At 39.4% G+C, this 20,430-nt stretch overlaps 2 protein-coding genes across 18 annotated transcripts in view; both read left to right on the top strand.

Annotated features, from left to right (window-relative positions):
- The window catches only part of LOC131105971 (tubby-related protein 3-like), a 34,362-nt gene extending 14,799 nt beyond the window's left edge, over positions 1–19,563 (top strand). Inside the window, exons 1-14 of one of the 9 annotated variants that reach the window (XM_078798406.1) lie at positions 8,076–8,290; positions 9,358–9,406; positions 12,255–12,384; positions 12,470–12,580; positions 12,647–12,772; positions 14,255–14,371; positions 14,484–14,782; positions 14,855–15,019; positions 16,000–16,112; positions 16,209–16,317; positions 16,382–16,480; positions 16,561–16,732; positions 17,220–17,361; positions 17,533–19,563. In XM_078798406.1, the coding sequence (XP_078654532.1) occupies positions 8,235–8,290; positions 9,358–9,406; positions 12,255–12,384; positions 12,470–12,580; positions 12,647–12,772; positions 14,255–14,371; positions 14,484–14,782; positions 14,855–15,019; positions 16,000–16,112; positions 16,209–16,317; positions 16,382–16,480; positions 16,561–16,732; positions 17,220–17,353 (1,680 nt within the window). In that variant the 5' untranslated portion in view covers positions 8,076–8,234 and the 3' untranslated portion in view covers positions 17,354–17,361; positions 17,533–19,563. Of the gene's footprint in view, positions 1–8,075; positions 8,291–9,357; positions 9,407–10,204; positions 10,376–12,254; positions 12,385–12,469; positions 12,581–12,646; positions 12,773–14,254; positions 14,372–14,483; positions 14,783–14,854; positions 15,020–15,999; positions 16,113–16,208; positions 16,318–16,381; positions 16,481–16,560; positions 16,733–17,219 lie in introns of those variants that run through there. The other 8 variants (XM_078798409.1, XM_078798407.1, XM_078798408.1 and 5 more) reach the window with 8 other exon arrangements.
- A 405-nt stretch (positions 19,564–19,968) lies between these two features.
- Positions 19,969–20,430, top strand: part of tead3b (TEA domain family member 3 b) — a 31,152-nt gene continuing 30,690 nt past the window's right edge. For 3 of the 9 annotated variants that reach the window (XM_078798637.1, XM_078798636.1, XM_078798639.1), the window contains exon 1: positions 19,970–20,226. The gene's annotated coding sequence lies outside the window, so the exon portion shown is untranslated. Of the gene's footprint in view, positions 20,227–20,430 lie in introns of all 9 variants that reach the window. The other 6 variants (XM_078798638.1, XM_078798640.1, XM_078798641.1 and 3 more) reach the window with 3 other exon arrangements.

The following is a 20,430-nucleotide window of genomic DNA, read 5'->3' on the forward strand; positions in this document are numbered from 1 at the left end:
ACAACCTATTCATTCATTCATTTTCTACCGCTTTTTCCTCACGAGGGTCGCTGGAGCCTATCCCAGCTGTCTTCGGGTGAGAGGCAGGGTACACCCTGGGTCCAATCACAGGACACATATAGGCAAACAACCATTCACACTCACATTCATACCTATGGACAATTTTTTTTGTCAAGTTTTTGGAATGTGGGAGGAAATCGGAGTACCCGGAGAAAACCCACGCATTCACAGGGAGAACATGCAAACTCCACACAGAGATGGTCGAGGGTGGAATTGAACCCTGGTCTCCTAGCTGTGAAGTCTGCGCGCTAACCACTTTACCGCCGTGCCACCGCCTATTAATTCATGTCATGTCATGTCTTTTTCTTTTTAAACATACAGTAGTCAGACTATCTTAGCCACATTGACCCTGATCACCACCCATAGCTACATGAAATGGTTTGGTCTGCTACTACCTTCATCATGCTTTTCAGCTGCAGCTTGTGGTTCAGTCGGTGAGTGAAACAATGCTATCAGTACCTACTCCACTGTGTTAGCATTGAGTGTAACCAATCACAGCGCCGTGGGTGGAAGAAAATATGGAAAGCCAAGGAAATACAGCTGGAATAGGTGTAGATTCTGGAAGATCTAAAATGTTTTCTGTGCGGGTTATTGTGTGTAGCTGCTCTATAGGAGTCCACAACTCAATACAAAGGGTAAAAAAAAATTGCATAATAGGTCCTTTTTAAGTAAGTTGAGTTTGAAAGTGTAAATTTACTGTAGCTTCTGAAGTGTTTCACATCTCACTCATCACAAGTGTAGGTAAGATTGCAAGGTTTACAGTGTTTATCGAAAAGGTTTATAGCAAAGTGCAGAATATATAGGTTGAATTTTTTTTCTATTTAATTTGGTGGGTGTGGCTTACATTCAGGTGCGCTCAAAGCCCTGAATTTACAGTAATTGATTCCATCACTACTTATAATACTTTACGAGGTGACGATTAATTTTCTTCATTATGTGGTATCTTCTAAGGGTGAGTTTTAGTTTATTGTACTTTGATTAGATGTTGTTTTTAAGCTTGTATGACAGTTCATAATGTTATAACATTACTTAATCTATACATTTAATACATTTATGAGGGCAGCAGCCTGAACCTGGAACAAATTTATCCACTTGTTTCGAAATTAGAACAATTTGGAAGTTATCCAGCGTAATAGAATGCTTTGTTTTGGAAGTTCTGCAGTACAAACTAAATGATCACTGTACTACTAAAGGACCTGAAAGTGAGACATTTCCGTAGTACATTACAGGCCCTTCATCTATCACACAAGGCTTTCTGGTTCTTTGCGGATCTGGTTCATGCTGGTTTTGAAAGCAGAACAATACAGCTACATTTGGTAATGCCTCAGCTACAAAGAGCAAGGCCATTTTTGATACATTTCTAGTGGACTACATGCCCCGCAGACATGCCTTGTTTGCAACTATGCTGCATTTCTGCTACAAAGAAACCAAAATATCAAATAATATCAGTAATGTAAGGATTTGTGGTTTGAACCTGTAGGCTTTGTATGAAAATATTGTTATTTAAGCTCCAGAATGCTGCTTATTATAAACCAGAAACGGTCTACAAATAATTAAACTTTTTCCTCAATGCATTTCAACCACGAAAAAACATTACGCAGGACAAAGTCCCAGTGTGTCATGAAAGGAATGGTAGCCATTACCATTGAGGCAAGCAAGTCCAGCATGAGGAAGGCGATAAAAGATGCGACAAAAAGAGACTTGAAGAGCGATATTGATCTTCAAACAGAAACAGAATTTAAAAAAATATCAAATACCTGGAGGTGAGTTTTGTCTTTGCATAGGCCACACTAGTACAAAAAAAAAAAAAAATAGGCCACTGCCACCGAAAAAAAACAAAAAAGGCGGGTAAGCAAAAACGGAAGATTGCTTTTTTTCGTTCTCATTTTGCCTGCAACACGAAGGAAAAGGCAGAGCGGCGTAAGAGCGAGCAACCCCGATAGAACGGAGGCTGGGGCTTGAGAGAGAGTGCTTTCTGGGCCATGCCCTTCTCTTCTTCCTGCCCACTTCTGCTACCCTGCCAAAGAGGCAGAGCCCAAACCAAGCAAGAGGGGGAAAAGTCACAAACATTATTGCCTCCTCTTAATAGATGCTGTTCCCCGGTGACTAAGTTTGGACTAAACGACGTAGTCAAAGTGGTCTGAAGCTTCAAGTATCATCATAAAGACATTTATTTGACAGAAGGGTAGCAGCACGGAGCAATGAGCTTAAAGAACCCAAAGAGAGTACTTACAGGCAGCCTTGAACAGACGCCAACAAAGGTTTGACGGCTTTATCATCATGAAGTCGCCAAATATTCTTGACTGCAAAATGACTTAAACGCTCCTCTCTGCTTTAGGAAGCAAAGCCTTTTGTCAGCACTTGGCATCCTTCCCAGGTAGTACATGCCTCGTAGATCCCATTTTCGGCATTTGCTCCAGCCGTCTTTAGTTGTTCTGCACCTGCCTGTGTGTTTTTTTGTTGCAGAGTCAGCAGAGGACAATGGTGATCCAGTGAGTATGTATGGTTGAATTTGGCTAGTAAAAAAAAAAATCACTGTTTACAGCCAAAAAAGCGGTCTAGAATGATGATTGTAGTGATTCTCGGAGGACTAGTAAGTATCTCAAAGAGGGAAAATAAAAGCAAGAATCGGATTTTATGTGGTATATATTGAAGTAAAAAAAAAAAATCACAGAAGTAATCCCATGAAGGAGTCTTTTTTTTTTAATTCTAAGTGTGTCCACCATGTGTAACTCCTCTTTCCTCAGGCAATATCCAAGACAGCTTCTCCTGTGACGTCACGACTCTTTCATTCTTTAAACAGAAAATCCTCCTGGTGCTTTCCAGAGCTGCACAGATGTCCCCCTTCAGTATTTGTAGCTTTATTTAAAAAAAAAAAAAAGGAATCAAAGTAGAGGAGAAAAAATCCCCCCCCCCCCCTTACTCTCTCACAAGTCTAGCTCTGTGTGTTTTGCCTTCCTGCTGGCGAACACTCGGCTTGTAAAAGTTGTGCTGCGATGGCTTGGGCCAGCCTCCATTGGCACCCATTCAACAGATCACTGCTTATTTAGGAAAAACAGGGGTGACAACAGTGTGAGACAGAGCTCTCTCTCTTTCTCTTTCTCTCTCTCTCTCTCTCTCTCTCGCTGTCTCTTCCTCCCTTGATTATTCTCTTTTAGGGACCCATGGAAGAGACCACTCTCGGGACTTTGACTCTGTCTGGGGGGGTGACCAAGTGTGCCAGCTACAGCTTAGCCGATCCTAAAGAGAGACTTGTGTCTATCGCAGAGCATCAGAGCAAAGGAAGTACAAGTTACAGCTTTACTTCCTGAACACTTTGTCCGCCATTACAGGCGCTTTTTTTTTTTTTTTTAGCCTGATTTTCCAGCTGCTTGGTCTTTATTTCAAATCCTTTCATCTGTGTGATGCAACTATACTATTGTTGTGGGGTATTGGGCGTTGTTCTACTCTAGAATGATCATTTTACTTGGTTGGAAAGAAATAAAGCAATACATGTGATCCCTTATCACATGTTATTTATTAAAATATTTAATATTGATGGCTGTAGACGAAGCTTGACAGCATACTAGATGAGGGATGGAACACTGATGACTTATGAACCAGACCCTGGCATACTTGAACCCCTCCACCAGGAGCTGGACTCTCCCATCCCGGACAGCAGAGAGGAACATGCCCTCTGATTTGGAGGTGAACTGCACCGGAAACGAAAACCAGTAAGAAAGTCAAGATAGACAGGAAGTGGTTGACACGTTATATGGTCAACCTGCGTGTGTAGATTCTAAAGAGCTAAGTACTGTTGGCTGGTCTGCCATGGTGTGCCTTAATTGTTCGACTTCCTTTCACCCCAACCTTAATTGGAGTCTTCTAATAGACGGGGTCCCTAATCTAGTCATCTGTCACTCAATCATATTCTACCGCTTATCCTCTTGAGGGTCGCGGGGGTGCTGGAGCCTATCCCGGCTATCTTCGAGCAAGAAGCGGGGTACACCCTGGACTGGTGGCCAGCCAATCACAGGACACATATAGACAAACAACCATTCACACTCACATTCATACCTATGGACAATATGGAGTCGCCAATTAACCTAGCATGTTTTTGGAATGTGGGAGGAAACCGGAGTACCCGGAGAAAACCCACGCATGCACGGGGAGAACATGCAAACTCTGCACTGAGCTGGCCGAAGGTGGAATCAAACTCGGGTCTCCTAGCTGTGAGGTCTGCGCGCTAACCACTCGTCCTCCGTGCAGCCACAGATAACCAGTTCACACTAATTAGCTTTTCACTCACTGACGTTTCTTTGGTTGTTTAATGGGCCAATAAGGCCAAGTAATGCATGTAATGGCCTTCATAGCCATGATGCAACAGCCTGATGTCAAGAATCAGTAATCACTAACACGGAGAAGCAGTCGGTGCCTGATTAGAATTGGCACATTTTTGCTGGAACCTCAGAGAGTTACGTTTAGTTTGAGAGCAGACTCTTCGCCAAGCCACCCTGATGGTCCGCTGAAGACCAAATGAGCACTAAAGAAGAGATTGTTTTTGTGCTGAGACAAACAGAAACATGAGACCCATCTTCTTTGGCATAGACAGAAATTTATACAAGTTTTAAAATGAAAGCCAGGAACTCTTTGAGTGGGAAATTAGGAAGGATTTGTCTGTGAGGTGTTTATACGGTCCCAGAAAGACAGGAGATGACAATTCACACTGCATGGAGTCAGCCATGACACGTTTGACAGTGAAAAAAAAGTTATCCTGCCATTCCAACTGAGAGTGGTAGTTTTTTGGCTTCTTACTTTGCCTTTCTTCCCCACTCTGTTTGAAAACCTTTCTTAAGTTTAGAATAAACAAAGTGGGAGCTCACTAGTTAGCTCAGTAGCATGCTATGTTTAGAGCTACAGAATTCTCTTGTGTGCATGCAATAATCCAGTTGGCGCATTACAGTTGAGCAATGTGTTGTCAACAAAGAATGATAGGAGAGTGATGATGACTATAGGGGTGTTATTTAATGTCTACAGGGCTCTAATAATGGTAAAAATTGTGTTTGGAAAGCTGTATACAGGTTTTCTATTCTCTGCCAACGAAAATATTCAATTTACTTTGCAGAAATTCACTTATCATGTTCAGGTGTGGGACCAATTAAGTGTGATAAATGAGGGACCACTGTAATTGAAAAAGTATAATAATTGTGTTAGTTAGCAAAGAACTACATAGTCAACCGCTGATGACACGATAGACGGGTGATAGAGCTAACTTCCGGTTTCTGTTTTCATGTAGTAGTAAGCTAATAGGATATAGGATACTAAAAAGGCCCCTCTGTGATGTCACAAAGGAACAGTTTTACCACGCCTTTTGAAACCGAGCATTTTGAGCCATCCCAAAATTCTTTCAGGGCTCATTCCAAATGCGCAAACGTCATTATCTGAAACTTTGGCATCATTTGACATGACAATACAACATTGTAACTACATTTATAGATTAGAAAAGTGGAATAGCATCATTGGTCCCCTTTAAAAAGAAAAAATACAAAAAATTCACCAACCATAGTGTACATAAACTAAGGTTCCACTATACTGATTCACAGTTTTTATCTGGTTCTGCCACCCAAGTAGTGGAATTTTGTGTCTTCAAGTGAAGACTCTAGGTGCCTTTCACTGCCCCCTATTGTTAAGAAATCCTGCTCCTGCTGTTTTGATGATCGTAATTTCCGAAACGTCTGTCGTTTTGATCACATGGCTATGATTTTAATGTAAACCGTGTAACATGAGTTTGACATCAACCACTGCATAGGACTATTAATATTTTTAATAGGGGCGGGTCAATTTCTGCTTGAATTGTGTGGAATGTATGCACTAAAAGTACTGTAAAATCCTGTGAATTATTTTTGCACATTCTCTGGTTTTGTTGTTATTCTCATGACAATTTATTGCACATTTGATTTAATATTGGTGAATTTATTGCTCAGTTATAATTTTATTTATATTATTGATGTTTTTAAATCACTATTTTTACTAACCAGCTTGTCACAAAGATACGTACAAATAAAAAGGCATTGTTTTTTGTTTAAAAAGCAGATGCGGGTATAGATAAAGCTGTTGGATGCTGACCGCTGATGATACTTTAAATACAGCTACTGGCATCTGGAAAAGAAACTATATCAGAACATTTTTAACAAAGACCCTAGTGGTTTGGCGACTTTTGGCATAGCATTTTTGTTCTGTGTTTTTTATATATATATATGAGTTGGTGTCCTTTATGTTTTTTTTTATATTATTTATAATGTTGATATAATGTAATTGCATTATATTTCTAATTTGAGTCTTGCGTCTTTTAACTTAAAAATGCACACGAAGGAGGCTGCCAGCTTGCTGAATCAACACATTTTTATCTTGGATGCAACTTTCTATAAGTAGCCAAGACATTCCTAAGCCTTGTCAAGTCTTGTCTTGTGCATCTTTGCCTTGGCAGAGATCCCTAAACAAGCCTCCCTTTGGGTATAGATTCAGCAAACACAGATCCTTCCTGTTGTAATATTTGTCTTGACAGAGTGATGTTTAGCTTCTCTGTGTTGATGATTCACTAGATCTTACAGTGGGACCAAGGTCACCCCACTTCTTCGTTCTTCTTCTTCGCCGTCACAGCATGCAACCCTTGCACAAGTACATCATCATACGCAGTCTCCATACTCCATTTTTATATACTGTATGTAAAATCATTTTCACTTGTTTCTGGATGACTGTGAGTAAGTGTGTGTTCTCCCGTCTTACCTCTGCTTATGGCTTTCATTATAGTGAAACACAAGTGATCGGGAACTCACTGTGGTAGCGGTCCCTTTAAGTTTGCAGTGGCTTGACGGGCCACTTGCAGCCCCCCGAGGTCACTGGCCTTCCGTGGGCCGCCTGCCAGCTGCCATGCTGTTGTCAAGTTTTTGTAGAAATGCCAGCAAAGACATTTGGTTAGACTGTTTTTCAGCAGTCAGCTGCCAACATAAAGACTAAACATCCATATTCTTTCTTTTGCCCCCATCTGTTCAAATGACATATGGCTAGAAACTGCTCTTAAAAGCAGTTAAAAGTTTTTGCTTTAGAAGAAAATTAAATTGCAGTACCTATGTGTGCCTCCTACATTGTTTTCCTTCTTGTTTTATAGGTTGGCTGTTGGGAAACAGCAGCATCTAGTGGTAAGATTTGTTAATTACATCCTATCTACCTTTCACGTAAATTGAACCTATTGTGCTCATCTTTTGGCTCTTTGTATTGAGTTGTGGACTCCCATAGAGCAGCTCCACACAATAACCGGTACATAAAGCTTTCCAGATTTTCCTAAATCTGTGCCTATTCCAACTGTATTTGTTTGGATTTCCTGCGGAAATTGTCTGTTTTCATTTATTCCACCCAAGGCCCGCCTCCAGGCATACCCACTCCGCTGTGATTGGTCACACTTCTAAGTGCTGAGGCTCAAAGTCAGCTGGGATAGGCTCCAGCACAATGAGGATAAGTGGTATAGAAAGTGGATGAGTTCTATTTTCCAATCATCAGTAGGGTAATACTAACCTGTCTCACTATGGTCTATTTTCAGCTCACATTCCCATAGTGAATTCTCCTTCACGATGATAGGAAGAAAGTAGAAAGCAGCAGTGTTCAGTATTATTGTTATTTATTTATTTATTTATTTATTATTATTATTATTTCTCTCATTTACAGTATGCATTTATGAATTACCATTTTCAAGCTACAATCTTTTGAAACAGTAATATCAAAACTGAATAAACTGCCCCTGAAAGGGTTAATGATATGGGGGCGTTTCCCCTCGTTTGAAAACCACTAGCTTTGAGTGTATTAGCAGTATAGTATCTCAATGGCACCACCTGCTGTCTAAATATGGTATAAAGCCTGCTAATGCTTGCAGATGGTGAGCACCTGATTAGTTTAATCCCAAGGGTCAGGGTATCTTAGGTGTGTGCATTCGATGGAGTTGGGGGGGCGGGGGGTTAAAAAAAAACCCACTGAGAGGTCAGGTCATGTGACCCCTCTGTGGGTAAATCACGCTTGTAGGTATTTACTAGCAGTCATACTATGAAGCTGTGCTGTGTGTTGTATTCATACTAGCATCCATCTTGGCTCCATTGGGATAATTTTGGTCTCTGTTGGTTCACGTGGATGCATAGTCTCCTAACATGTCCGCCATGGCAGGTTATTATCACACTACAAGAGAGGCCTGGACACATGACAGGTATGTAAACATTAACATTTATAACAATGTCTGATATAACATTCGACATTTAATCATATGTACATTTTTTATATTTTTCTTTAGTCCCACTAGTAGTGTGTTGTTGTTTTTAAATGATAATTCCTGCTTGGCCGCAGCCACTTTCCAACAAAGCTAGCCAAGTAGTGCTAAACCAATTAGCTTTTCCTGTGTGTCTTACAAACCTACTTTCAGTTGACTTTTTTAAATTAGAGTGATTGGACGTAGTTCAATGATCGTTATCTAACCTAATAACTAATATTGGAAAGCTTTACTATCTTTGTGGTTTTAATGATCTATTTTTCACAGCGGCCATGTTGCCTGCAGCATATTGTATGAATACAGTGCTATTATTCACTTTATTGACATTTTACATCGACAGTAATTGTTCAGGCTGCATTTGTAAATGTTTGCCGGGGTAAATAAAGGCATAAATAAAAAAAAAAAATAGTAACTCTACACTTGGTCTGGAACAGGAGGACACAAACGTTAGCAACACTAGCATAGCTAAAGTGCTAACATTACACTCACATTTTAACAGCAACGTCATGCCAGATTTGCCTATTCACTGAATAAAATAAAATGATCAAGCTCACAGATGACTGATAGCAGGCAGAGCTCTAGGCTGCATTTTAAGATGTGTAGCAAAGTTTTGGTTTTTAACAAAGCTGTACTGTGTGTATAAATGTGCCAGGCTCATCTTGGTAGAGAGGGGCCAAAGGCATTACTTTAGGAGTGAATGCTATCAAAAGTGGAACAAACAAGTGAGCGAGATGATGATGATAAGTCGTTAATGGCCTGTTGGGTTACATATTACTATTAGAACATCCTTAAAAAGTCACATTTGCATATTAGGAGACCTTTAAACAGCCCGACTAATGACTGCCTATGACTTTGTATAGTAATGTAACTAAAATCAAAGGTTACATCACTTCAGTTTTGTGATTATTTTCAAACATTTTTGACATTGTCGTCAAATATTGCAAATGTTCATACACTAACAATGGTAATATTAAGTAACAATCTGTTTCTTATTATTCACACAACAGTGATCTGGATGAGGAAAAATGTGGCTCATCACTGGAGCTGCCCACTCAGGTAAATGTCTTATTAAAACATTCATTCATTCATTTTCTACCGCTTATCCTCACGAGGGTTGCAGGGTGTGCTGGAGCCTATCCCAGCTGTCTTCGGGCGAGAGGCGGGGTGCACCCTGGACTGGTCGCCAGCTAATCACAGGGCACATATAGTCAAACAACCATTCACACTCACATTCATACCTATGGACAATTTGGAGTCGCCAATTAACCCGGAGAAAACCCACGCATGCACGGGGAGAACATGCAAACTCCACTCCTGAGTGGGATTGAATTTGGGTCTCCTAGCTGTGAGGTCTGCACGCTAACCACTTATCCGCCGTGCCTTATTATTCTTAAACAGTGGGACGTGAGAGGCAGGAAGTACTTTCAACATTACTGCAGACTTGCCAACATGTGCAAATTTATTGTAATCAACATGCAGTTTGGTTCCATTTTGTCGCATTTTCATGATTTTTCATAGATAATTAAAAAATATTATCGGTTTCTCAATCATATTTCAAATTTAGGAGGCATAAAAATATTACTGCTTCCTTGAGGGGAATTCATTGAGAACCACTGCATTAAAAGGAAACCATTTTGCAATTCCTTCCACTGCCACAAGAGGCAGTATAGCGCCTCACATATGTGTCATGTTTAACATACTGTATAAAGTAGTAATGGAGAAAGAAGACAAGCATCACAAATGTGCAAAAAGACAGTTAGCCCAGTAGCCATTTGGTAAATAAACAACCTCCTTTCAGTCGTCTCCCTCCTCCTCCCCCGGGCCTGCTCGGTCTTACCCGTTGACGTGTTTCTACAGAGCAGATGGCTTTACACATAAATCCTATTAACAACTTTCTGCTCATGGAGGCGCACTGAATACAGGGCTTTCTCACGCTTTAATTATCTTGGGAGCCTTGTTTTGTTGTTTTCTTTTGTATTTGCAAAGAAGTCAAAGTCAAGAGGCCGTACAATGTCTGCAGAAAAGGTAGGAGGAGATGGCAGGCTTTGACTATTGAAAAACAATTGATTAGTTCTCCCAAGTTGTGTCAAGTCTGAGTATGTCGATAGTAGAACAATCAATCCCTTCTTGCAGAGTACTGCACATTTTCCACCTGTGACGCAGAATGCTTTTCTTAATTAGACATACGTAAAACAAAGACATGAACAACAATCATTGTGCCAATATTTATCGAGACATACTGTGCAGTAATGAGGTTATTCTGCAAAATCCAGTGAGAGAAGTTGTTAAATACATTAAATTATTCACAGTCTAATATAAGATAAAATGTGTTGTGCTTTAATAGATTTTAATGGTTATAAAACTTGGCTTTTTAATTACAAAGAAACAGTTTAAGGCTGTTTTTTTGTCACTTTCTGCTATTGAAGCTATTGAATAAATATATATACATGACATGAACCAAGAAGTGCTGTGACAGAGCACTGTAGGCTTCTTGCAACAATAGTGATGTGGAATGAGATCGGGAACTCGGTGAACATGCTTCATGGTAACTTGCTTGTTTGACTCTCTAGCTCGTTATGTTGATTTATCTTATTCAGCATCCCAGGTACTGTATAAGCTTTATGCTATTGTGTAGCTGAATAACTGTTAATGTGTTTCGTTAATACTACATGCCAGACATATTCAACCTGTTGCTGTTGCCTGTGCTATTATGTATAAATTAGAGAAAATTGCCTTTCCAGACTCAATGCTTGTCCTTGGTCTTGAATTTTGTGAAGTAAAGTTCTAAATAAAATTGACTTGTGACTTGTAGTCCAGGAAATGTGGCGTATGTTTGGATTATTACAGCAATTAATAATAATAATTATTTGTATAGCGCTTTTCAGAGTGCTCAAAGATGCTTAAATTGCAATTGCATTTGGAAATTGTCTGCACAAATAAGTGTCCAATTGTGAGGATTTCTACTGACTTGCTTATAATAAACTGCTACATAGTTTACATTCAGTATATCAAGTCAAAAGTCAGCTTCACTCTCAAAACACCCGATATGCAGGACATGGAGGCTTTGGAATGGGTTCTTCCACAGCCCACTATGAAAAGAAAGTTGCAAGAAAAGTAATCAAACACAGTATAGAGAAATAACAAGTCATGTAAACAGACATCTTTACATAGATTAGTTTAATCATGACAGTTTTGCTGGTAGAAAAACAGTGTATGTTGTGAGTACTGTCCAAAACATGTCATCACAGCTCGTCTGACCCGTAGTCGTAACAGTGACTGGTGGATTGTGCTATTGGGACACATATAAGTCTGCCGTGGGACCGTGCAGGATGAATATAAAGTAATAGGATTACACTGACTGTCTCAGCTAGCTGCACACTGACCTCCTTCTGTGTCAACCATCTCTTCACACTAATAACATTTGCTTTTGTCACAGATGGGAGATGGGTGTAGAACTCCTCTTGGACATTTCAGCCATAACTGACTTTTAAATATTTTTCCTAATGTTCTTTAAACGTCTTGTATGGAGTATGTACAATAAATTCAAAGTAAACAACACTATGTGAAGTGTAATACACAAGATTCACTTGTAAAACGCATGCAGAGCTAGATAAAGCTGTTGCATTAATGCTGGCGTTTATTTGCTTTTATTCATCATGCACCCAGCGAATATAGGAGAGTGTTTATTGAAGCATTCATTGTAGTTGACAATGTAGTTTTTAACTCTTGTATTTGTTTTTTAACCGCTTGCATCCTCGATTGGATTTTCAATGGTGAGTTATTTTAATTTTTAGATGCTACTTTTCCTTTATTACTCTTTTCTCTGTTTTTTTTAAGTTTTGTGTTATTTTTACTTTCTAATTTCTGAATTTTTGCAAAATATATTTCAGCAAATCCTTAAAAGAAGCCAAAGAAGAAGAAAGAGGAGGCCAACAGCACAGCTGAGGCGAAGCAGAACGGGACCGAGGCCAAGATAAAAAAAATTAAAAGCAAAAAGAACGAGGAGGGATCAGAGGAGAGCCTGGCCTTGCAAAGTAGAAATTGAATACATTTCTTCTATTTTTTTCCCATCAGGGACTGACAAAAGAGCATAAGTGTGGTTTCACTTTTATGTTTCAGATGGCAAAAAGGTGAAGAAAAAGAAACCAGAGAAAAGTAAAGAAGAACCTGAAAAAGAGAAGGAAAAGGAGACAAAAAAGAAAGTAAAAAGTGCTCCCAAAAAGAAGAAAGGTGAAGTAGTCCTTGCTTCAACAATTGTAATCAATGTTTCTAAATTTGTCTGCTTTCAATCTGCAGGATCCGTCACAGATGATGACGACGACGAGGATGAGGACACTCCTAAAACGAAAACCAAGAGAAAGACAACCAAGGACACCTCACCGCCCGCTAGTTCTGCCAAAGAGAAGAAATCTAAGTCTAAAGGTAAGCCAGTGAAGAGAATACTTTGTTAAGAGGATTACATGATGTTATCACATACTGCTGATTGAAGGGAAAAAAACACCACCAATTCTGCAATTACATGGCCTTTAGGAAATTAACTGTGGAAAAATGTTTTCATGGCACATTGCTGATGGCAATCTGTGTAATCTATGGAACATTTACAGTTAAACATGAAAACAACTGTTAAGGCAGCCTTCATACTTATACAGTGGAACGTCTAAGGTCAAATAAAGTCCAAGTAAGGACAATGGTTGACCTCTTATTTCAAATTAATTTACACTTTAAAAGTAAAAGTAGCATTAGTATGTAGGCCACAAAGTCAGGAGTTTGAAAGACTTGTGTTCGAATCTCCTCTTAAGCATCACTGTGGAGTTTGCATTTTCTCCCCATGCATCCATGGGTGTCCTCCCACATTCCAAAAACATGCTAGGTTAATTGGCGACTCCAAATTGTCCATAGGTATGAATGTGAGTGTGAATGGTTGTTTGTCTATATGTGCCCTGTGATTGGCTGGCCACCAGTCCAGGGTGTACTCCGCCTCTCGCCTGAAGACAGCTGGGGTAGGCTCCAGCATACCCGCGGCACGGATGGATGGATGGATGTTCAGCACCAGGAGAAAGACTTTGTATGAAAGCTTTATTGTCTTTGTTGCCAAGACAGAAAACTAAATTACCACAACAACTCTGTTTGTTAAGAGGGTGAAAAATCATTAAATAAAATAAATTTAAAAAACATAATAATAAATAATACATAATATAATAATATAACATAATAAAATAAAAAATATATGACTGAATTTAAGGTCGGCAAAATTAACAAATTTGTTTTTATTTATTGTGCAATTCATTGATTTATTTATTATCGTGACAGGCCTACGTGCAAGCATACGACATACGACTTATATTGATGACTTATCAGTCAGCCAGTCGAGGGGGCATTGATATAAACATGTTCCACTGTATAATTTCCACTGTAGCATTTGACTATCTGCATTGCCTTTGACAACACATGCTAACTCCAATTGTTGTTATTCGCTAAAGCTGCTTGGTAATGTTGTTCCTGACGGTACAAATACACTTATCTGAATTACTCTGTTAAAGCCTTCAAGCTCTAATAATGTAAAAACACTGCCGGAGCGTTTATTCATAAGTTGAAAAAGTGAAACGTGTCATCATGGTGAACATCTGCTCGCCCCAGCAAATATCTGCAAGTCATATTAGACCTGCACAAAGTGCTTCATCAGCTCTTTCTTGCTCTCTAAATCGTTCTAGCTGACCTGACATTAACCTGTTTGACAGATGTCTTGCTGAAAAGCTCTCTCGCGTTCTTAAGTGCTAAGAGTCCAAAAAAAAGACAACAGCGGAAGAAACTCTGAATGCTGTTTGGCTTCAAGTCTTTATCAGCTGATTACAGTTAAAACATGGCTTTTTTGAAATGTTTTTTTTTCTAAATAACTTTTCTCAGAGGACAAAGATGATGGAAAAGAGAAGAAGTCCAAGACCAAAGAAAAAGACAAGAAGAAAGAACCAGCCTCAATGTTCCAGATAAATGGTGATAAGGAATCAAAAAGCAAAAAGAAAGGTGATTAAAATACAGCTTGACTCAACTTGATGATGCAATAATTAGACTGGCATAAGCTTAAGCTTGTCAATACATTAGCCTAAGTAGTGTTCGTAATTGTGTCCCAATAAAGCAGCCGCCAAGTCTGACAGCGAGGACAGTGAAGAAGAGACAAAGTCCACCAAATCAAAGAAAAAATCAGCCGCCAGCTCCACGTCGTCTCTGTTCCAAACGTCAGGTGACAAAGACAAGGAGAAGAAGACCAAAAAAAAAGGTACATTTATTATTACTATTACCAAAACATTGCTACCACTTCTGAAATCACTGACACAAGTGCTGTTTACCTCAGGAAAGGCAGAAGAGAGCGAAGGTTCTGAATCAGAAAAAGAAGAGAAATCCAAAAAGAAAAAGGGTAAAGCAAAGAAGAAGAAGGTATCATCTACACACAAAAGGATACTTCCTCAAGAGGTCTGTACACAACAATAATACCTCCTTTGTGAGCAGGCGAGATCGCCATCCCCGGAGATTGAGTTTGACAACTTGGAGGTTTTCGTGATGGAGCCGGCACCTCAAGGCGTGACCGTCAAATGCAGAGTGACTCGGGACCAGCGGGGGATGGATAAAAGCCTTTATCCTCTTTATTACCTTCATCTAGACAATGAGAAGAAGGTCAGAGACTCTACACTGTTGGAGCCTTAGTGAACCAGTAGTGAATTGTGTTTCTAAAAAAAAACATAAAAAGCTCATAATGGAACAGAATTTTTTTTCAAATTAAGTGAATCAGAATGTTGGGTGCTATTCATTCTCTAATTATTGTGTCTGCGTTTATTTACCTAAACCTGAGAAAGGAAGGATGGAGAACGAGTGAAATGAATGATTGTACTATTGTAAACAATAGTACGGCAAGTGTAGCACAGCACCAGTTCCCACATAAAGCACATCCAACATTTTCAAGCACATGAAGAGTTAGTACTCTGGGTAGACTAAATGATTTACATTTGTTTGTTTTTTTTTTCCAAAAATTGAAACAAAAACAAAAAATTATAGAATTTAAAATAACTATGGCAGTTGTCGCTGCTACTACTAATCATTTATGTTAATGTGTAGTTATGTGAAGACACATGATTTGACAATAGATTACAGTAAATTAATTTTCTGTTTACGCTAAAACCACTACAGTTTCCATAATGCTTTGAGTGTCTTACCAGAAAGTAGTGAAATAGATGTCGCTATTACATCTTTTGATCTGACAAATCTTAAGTAACTTTGATCAAAAGTAAAGTAGTACCGTTTGGCTATCAACACGGCAGCTGTTCAACTCTGATGGAAAAAAACAGCCACACGTCACAAGCTAGTTACACTGGGGGCACTGAGGTGGCCTGGATTACAAGGTTTATAGTGTGCTTAAAGCACTTAATGTGCGGTTGTAATTCTGCCACTTCCATATTACTGTGTTATTCACAGTAGTGATGCCATAGTTCATGCTCTGATTGGCTTCTGGCTGCCCTCTTCTTGCGAGAGAGCTTTTCTCTCAATGAGAACTATTGTTATCTTTTAATCTTACTCGATTAATCAATCAGTTTTAATCAATATAATGGTGGTGTATGTAATTAGAGGATTTACGGTACTTGTCTTTAATTTCTTCCCAGACGTTTCTGTTGGCGGGCAGGAAAAGAAAGAAAAGCGCAACCTCAAATTATCTCATTTCCATTGATGCCACAGACTTATCAAGAGGTGGAGAGAATTTTGTAGGAAAGCTAAGGTAGTGTTGTATTCATTCATTCATTCATTCATTCACTGAAACACAAAATTAATGCCGCTGATGTTGATTCAATAATTATCTTTGTGTGTTATGCAGGTCAAATTTAATGGGCACCAAGTTCACTGTGTTTGACAATGCTCTAAACCCCGAAAGAGCCCTTCCAGACATGTCCAATGCTCGGCAGGAGTTAGCAGGCATCACCTATGTAAGTCATTACATATCCTACTCAACCACAGAATGAAATAATAATAATCACTGTCTCGTATCAGCAAACAAATGTGTTGGGAATGAAAGGGCCCAGAAGAATGACAGTCGTCATTCCCGGTATGGACAAGAACAACGAACGAGTTCCCCTCCGGCCAAGGAATGTACGTTTCAGGGACTAACGCCACTCTTATGTAGCCTTAGCTGGTGTTTTCTTGCTGTGTAATTGATCAAATGTTTCCAGGATTATGACGGCTTGTTAATAAGACACGAGAACAGAAGGATGGAAAATCTGATTGAGCTTCACAATAAGACGCCTGTGTGGAACGAAGAAACGTCGTCACATGTGCTCAACTTCAACGGCAGGGTCACCCAGGCCTCTATTAAGAACTTCCAGATAGTCCATAGCAAAGACTGTGAGTCTCTAAACGCACCTTGCTGTAAACATCCACCTAGACATAGACAGTACTCACCATTAACAGCAATACGTAAATGTACCAAACTACGAACCTATACCGGATTTTTTTCATGGGACACACAATTCTTGGCTGCACAACTGCTGCCTGATATATGATATGAAAACATAAACCATAAAAACATCTTAATTTCGACAAAAGCATATTTTACTTGTTCTTGAAATGCTTTTAATGTGCTACCATTGCCAGGTATTTTCGTGGCATGTGTTTTGTTTTGAAGGAAATGGGAGGACAACACTTCCAAAGACTTTAATTAGGTCAAAACACTACACTGCATGAAAGAGTTGCAATAGTGCTCGTCGCAGGTGATCGGCTTTTGTGGTAAAAGTTGCCGGAAATCGATTGGAGCATCCCTAATCTGTACATGCACCAATACCTACAGTGTATCGATGTACTAATTTACATTTCATCTATTTTTCCTTTTCAGTGGACTACATTGTGATGCAGTTTGGCCGAATTGCCGATGACATTTTCACACTGGACTTCAAGTACCCAATGTGCGCTGTGCAGGCCTTCGCCATCGCACTTTCTAGCTTTGATGGCAAACTTGCCTGCGAGTAACCTAGGAGGTAAATACACTGCCGCTGAGGACTGCACACAAGACACACCCCACACACACACCTGTCACACCGACCCAGCCCTTTTGGATTTGCAGCTGATAAATGACAGCTCAGTGAATGTGACAATACCTGCTGTTGTTACGGAGGTGCTGCTCTCTTAGGTGTGTTGTTCTTTGCCAGGAGTGTGTCAAACAAAGATGGCTTCACATTGTCGTGTGATCTGCTGCAGCGCTGGAAACTCATGGTTGTATTTCTCACTAATTAGCGGAAACATTTACTGTTATACCCCACTCATGTCATGGAAAAGTCCATTATCATCATTAGAATGGTGTTGTGATATATTTCATTGCATTCAAATGAAGGTAATGTTTCATTTGTTCCAGGCTAAACAGCATACAGTTCATTTTCATTTTTTAACAATAATTTTTGTTAAATTTTTGGGCCTGTTGCAACAATGTTGTTTATTAAAACATGTCAAATTAATGCATGCATGTGTTTCATCCAGTGGTGTGCAGTCGGACCAGCAAGGCCTTCTCTACTGGCCTAAATATGATAATCTGATCTGCATCTGATTTACATTTACAACTTAAATTCTATAATTGGTACCATGACATTTTATTAACTTATTCCCAACGGTCTATTGTCTTTATTGAATCACACATTTCTTGGCTACACTGATTTTCAGACAGATTTCAGATGTCTTTCTGTATCAATGTATTCTGCCCAGGGCCTTCACAATCAAGTGTGCTGGCCCACATATCATACACACTATTTGCAATGAGGCTGTTTCTAAATACTAATAACTACTGTGCTTTTCCAATCTCTGACGTATTAATATAGTTAGAATGTTGAATTTTCATGTTAAACGATGCCAAACTTTCAGATAATGAGTTTTGCGCATTTAGAAGTGAGCCTTTAAAAAATTTTGGGATGGCTCAAAATGCTCTGTTTCAGAGAGCTTTTTCAAACACTAGCTGTTTGTGATGTCACAGGGAGCTGGGCTTTGTTTTATACTGTACATGGTTGTCAGCTATGGCTCCCGTGAAATCTTTCTATGAGGCAGAAGTGGTTGGATTCGGTGATTCCCATTTCACAAGGGACTGTTTTTGTTGACATGGACCCACAAAAGTCCAGAAATACTTGGGAGTGTGACCAATCACAGCGGAGTTGACATGCTTGGAGGCAGGCCAACTTCTAAACCGCTCCAGCCTTTATTTAGTTCATGGCCTACAGGTTTTGTTGACGTCTTAAAATTTCTTTGGAACTTTTATACAGTATCAATCTTCTGCCTTTAGCTGTCAGCTTGCAACTAATCAGACAGGTTTGAGTCGCCCCAAGCTCTGGCTCCAAAATGAAAAACCAGTTTGAGGTGACAGCTTCAAGTGTACGTGTGAGGTGAGGATTCTGCCTCAACCTGCTAAGGCAGTTGTCCAAACTTGAAATGAAGCTTTCAAATTGGCAAGTTGACAGACGCGCAAAGGTGAGCTTTTACTCTACTGTGACTTCCAGCCCACACAGGAATCAAATTTATTTGGACACCTTACTTATCATAGACATTATTTAACAAGTCCTTGCAATCATGATGTTGACCAAAAGAAGGTGCTGTTGCTGGGCCGGGGAAACATGTCCAGTGTCTTTGCTTGTCACCTTTTGCAGAAGCAGTGTGAGAAATCCTAGTTCAAGTTCCACTTCAGAACATTTATGCACTTTGTATTTCAATGTCTTCTTCAAAGTAATCAGCATTTTTACAGTTATTGTGAGCCGTAATTATGCTTATGCTTGACCTTTGGCTTCTACTTTCACTTTGGTCTACAGCACAAGTCATTCTATTTGGCATGGAATAAAAGTCATAAGTGGAGAAGTAAATATTTACATTATGACAAATGGCAACATCCAAATTCTCCAAATTGTCCATAGTTATGAATGTGAGTGTGAATGGTTGTTTGTCTATATGTGCCCTGTGATTGGCTGGCGACCAGTCCAGGATGTACCATCCTCTTGCCCAAAGTTAGCTGGGATAGGCTCCAGCATACCCTTGTGACCTTGTGAGAATAAGCATCATATAAATTGTGTAATATGATTATTTTGTTGAGATTGTTACATTGTCTTATACAGTATTATTGTATTCATATATTGTTAGATTAATATCAATATACGGTATGTATAAATCTGATTTATAACAGAATAAAATAGTCAAGACTGTATTTGTTAATTTCATAATCATTTTGATATTTATAAATTCCGGTAAGAATTAATTAACAAATAAAAAAACTTGAAAAATATATTCCAAACGTTTTTCCATTTCATAAAGACACACATGTACATACACACAAGTATATTTTTATACAGTGTTATTACTTAGTCCTGAGGTTCAGATATTTATTATGATACTGAACCAAGATCATTGATCATACATTTTATTGCCTAAAATCTTTGTCTTTGTATTTTCATGAGCAACAAATTAAAAGCAAAAATCCCACAATCATTCCAGTAAAAATTTCAACTAAAAAGTATCGGAGATTGTGCTCCTATATTTACGTGGTATCGAATTGACACCGACATTTTTAGTATCGCCTCTCCTGACTCGGTGTCAATAGTCAGGGGGCGTGGTCTGTACCCAAGTCTCCGCCCACCGCCTGTTGATTGACGCTCACCAATGGCCTCCTCGGCGGACGTCTTTTCCTCCCTCCCCCTCGTCTTCCAGTGTAGTGCGTTGATTTCATACCAAAGTCATACTTAACATTCCACGTATACTGTCAAACCGCTGACTAAATATTAGGCCAAACAAGACGCCGGAATTTGCGACAAAAGAAGCCAAAATTGAGCAAGTTGCTGAGCGCACTGTAAGCGCCAAGACTAGGAATTTCCAAAAAGGTAAGTTATCTAATGTTCCTTTTCTGGTCGTCAACTGGAGAGCTTTCTTTTTCTCGTCTCCATGCTCGCTGCTCTCCGTGAAGTTTTGGGATCATTGTCATTTTTGACATTTTTCTCCGCGGCCGCGTTGGGAGGGACAGAAAGTGTCTCACGTTGGTAGACATTGTGTTGGACTATTCCGGAGAGCTGGGGTGTCTCTTAAAG

The sequence above is a fragment of the Doryrhamphus excisus genome, linkage group LG18 (assembly GCF_037039965.1).
Source record: "Doryrhamphus excisus strain RoL-2023G ecotype Guam linkage group LG18, RoL_Dexc_Guam_v1.1, whole genome shotgun sequence".
Lineage (NCBI taxonomy): Eukaryota > Metazoa > Chordata > Actinopteri > Syngnathiformes > Syngnathidae > Doryrhamphus > Doryrhamphus excisus.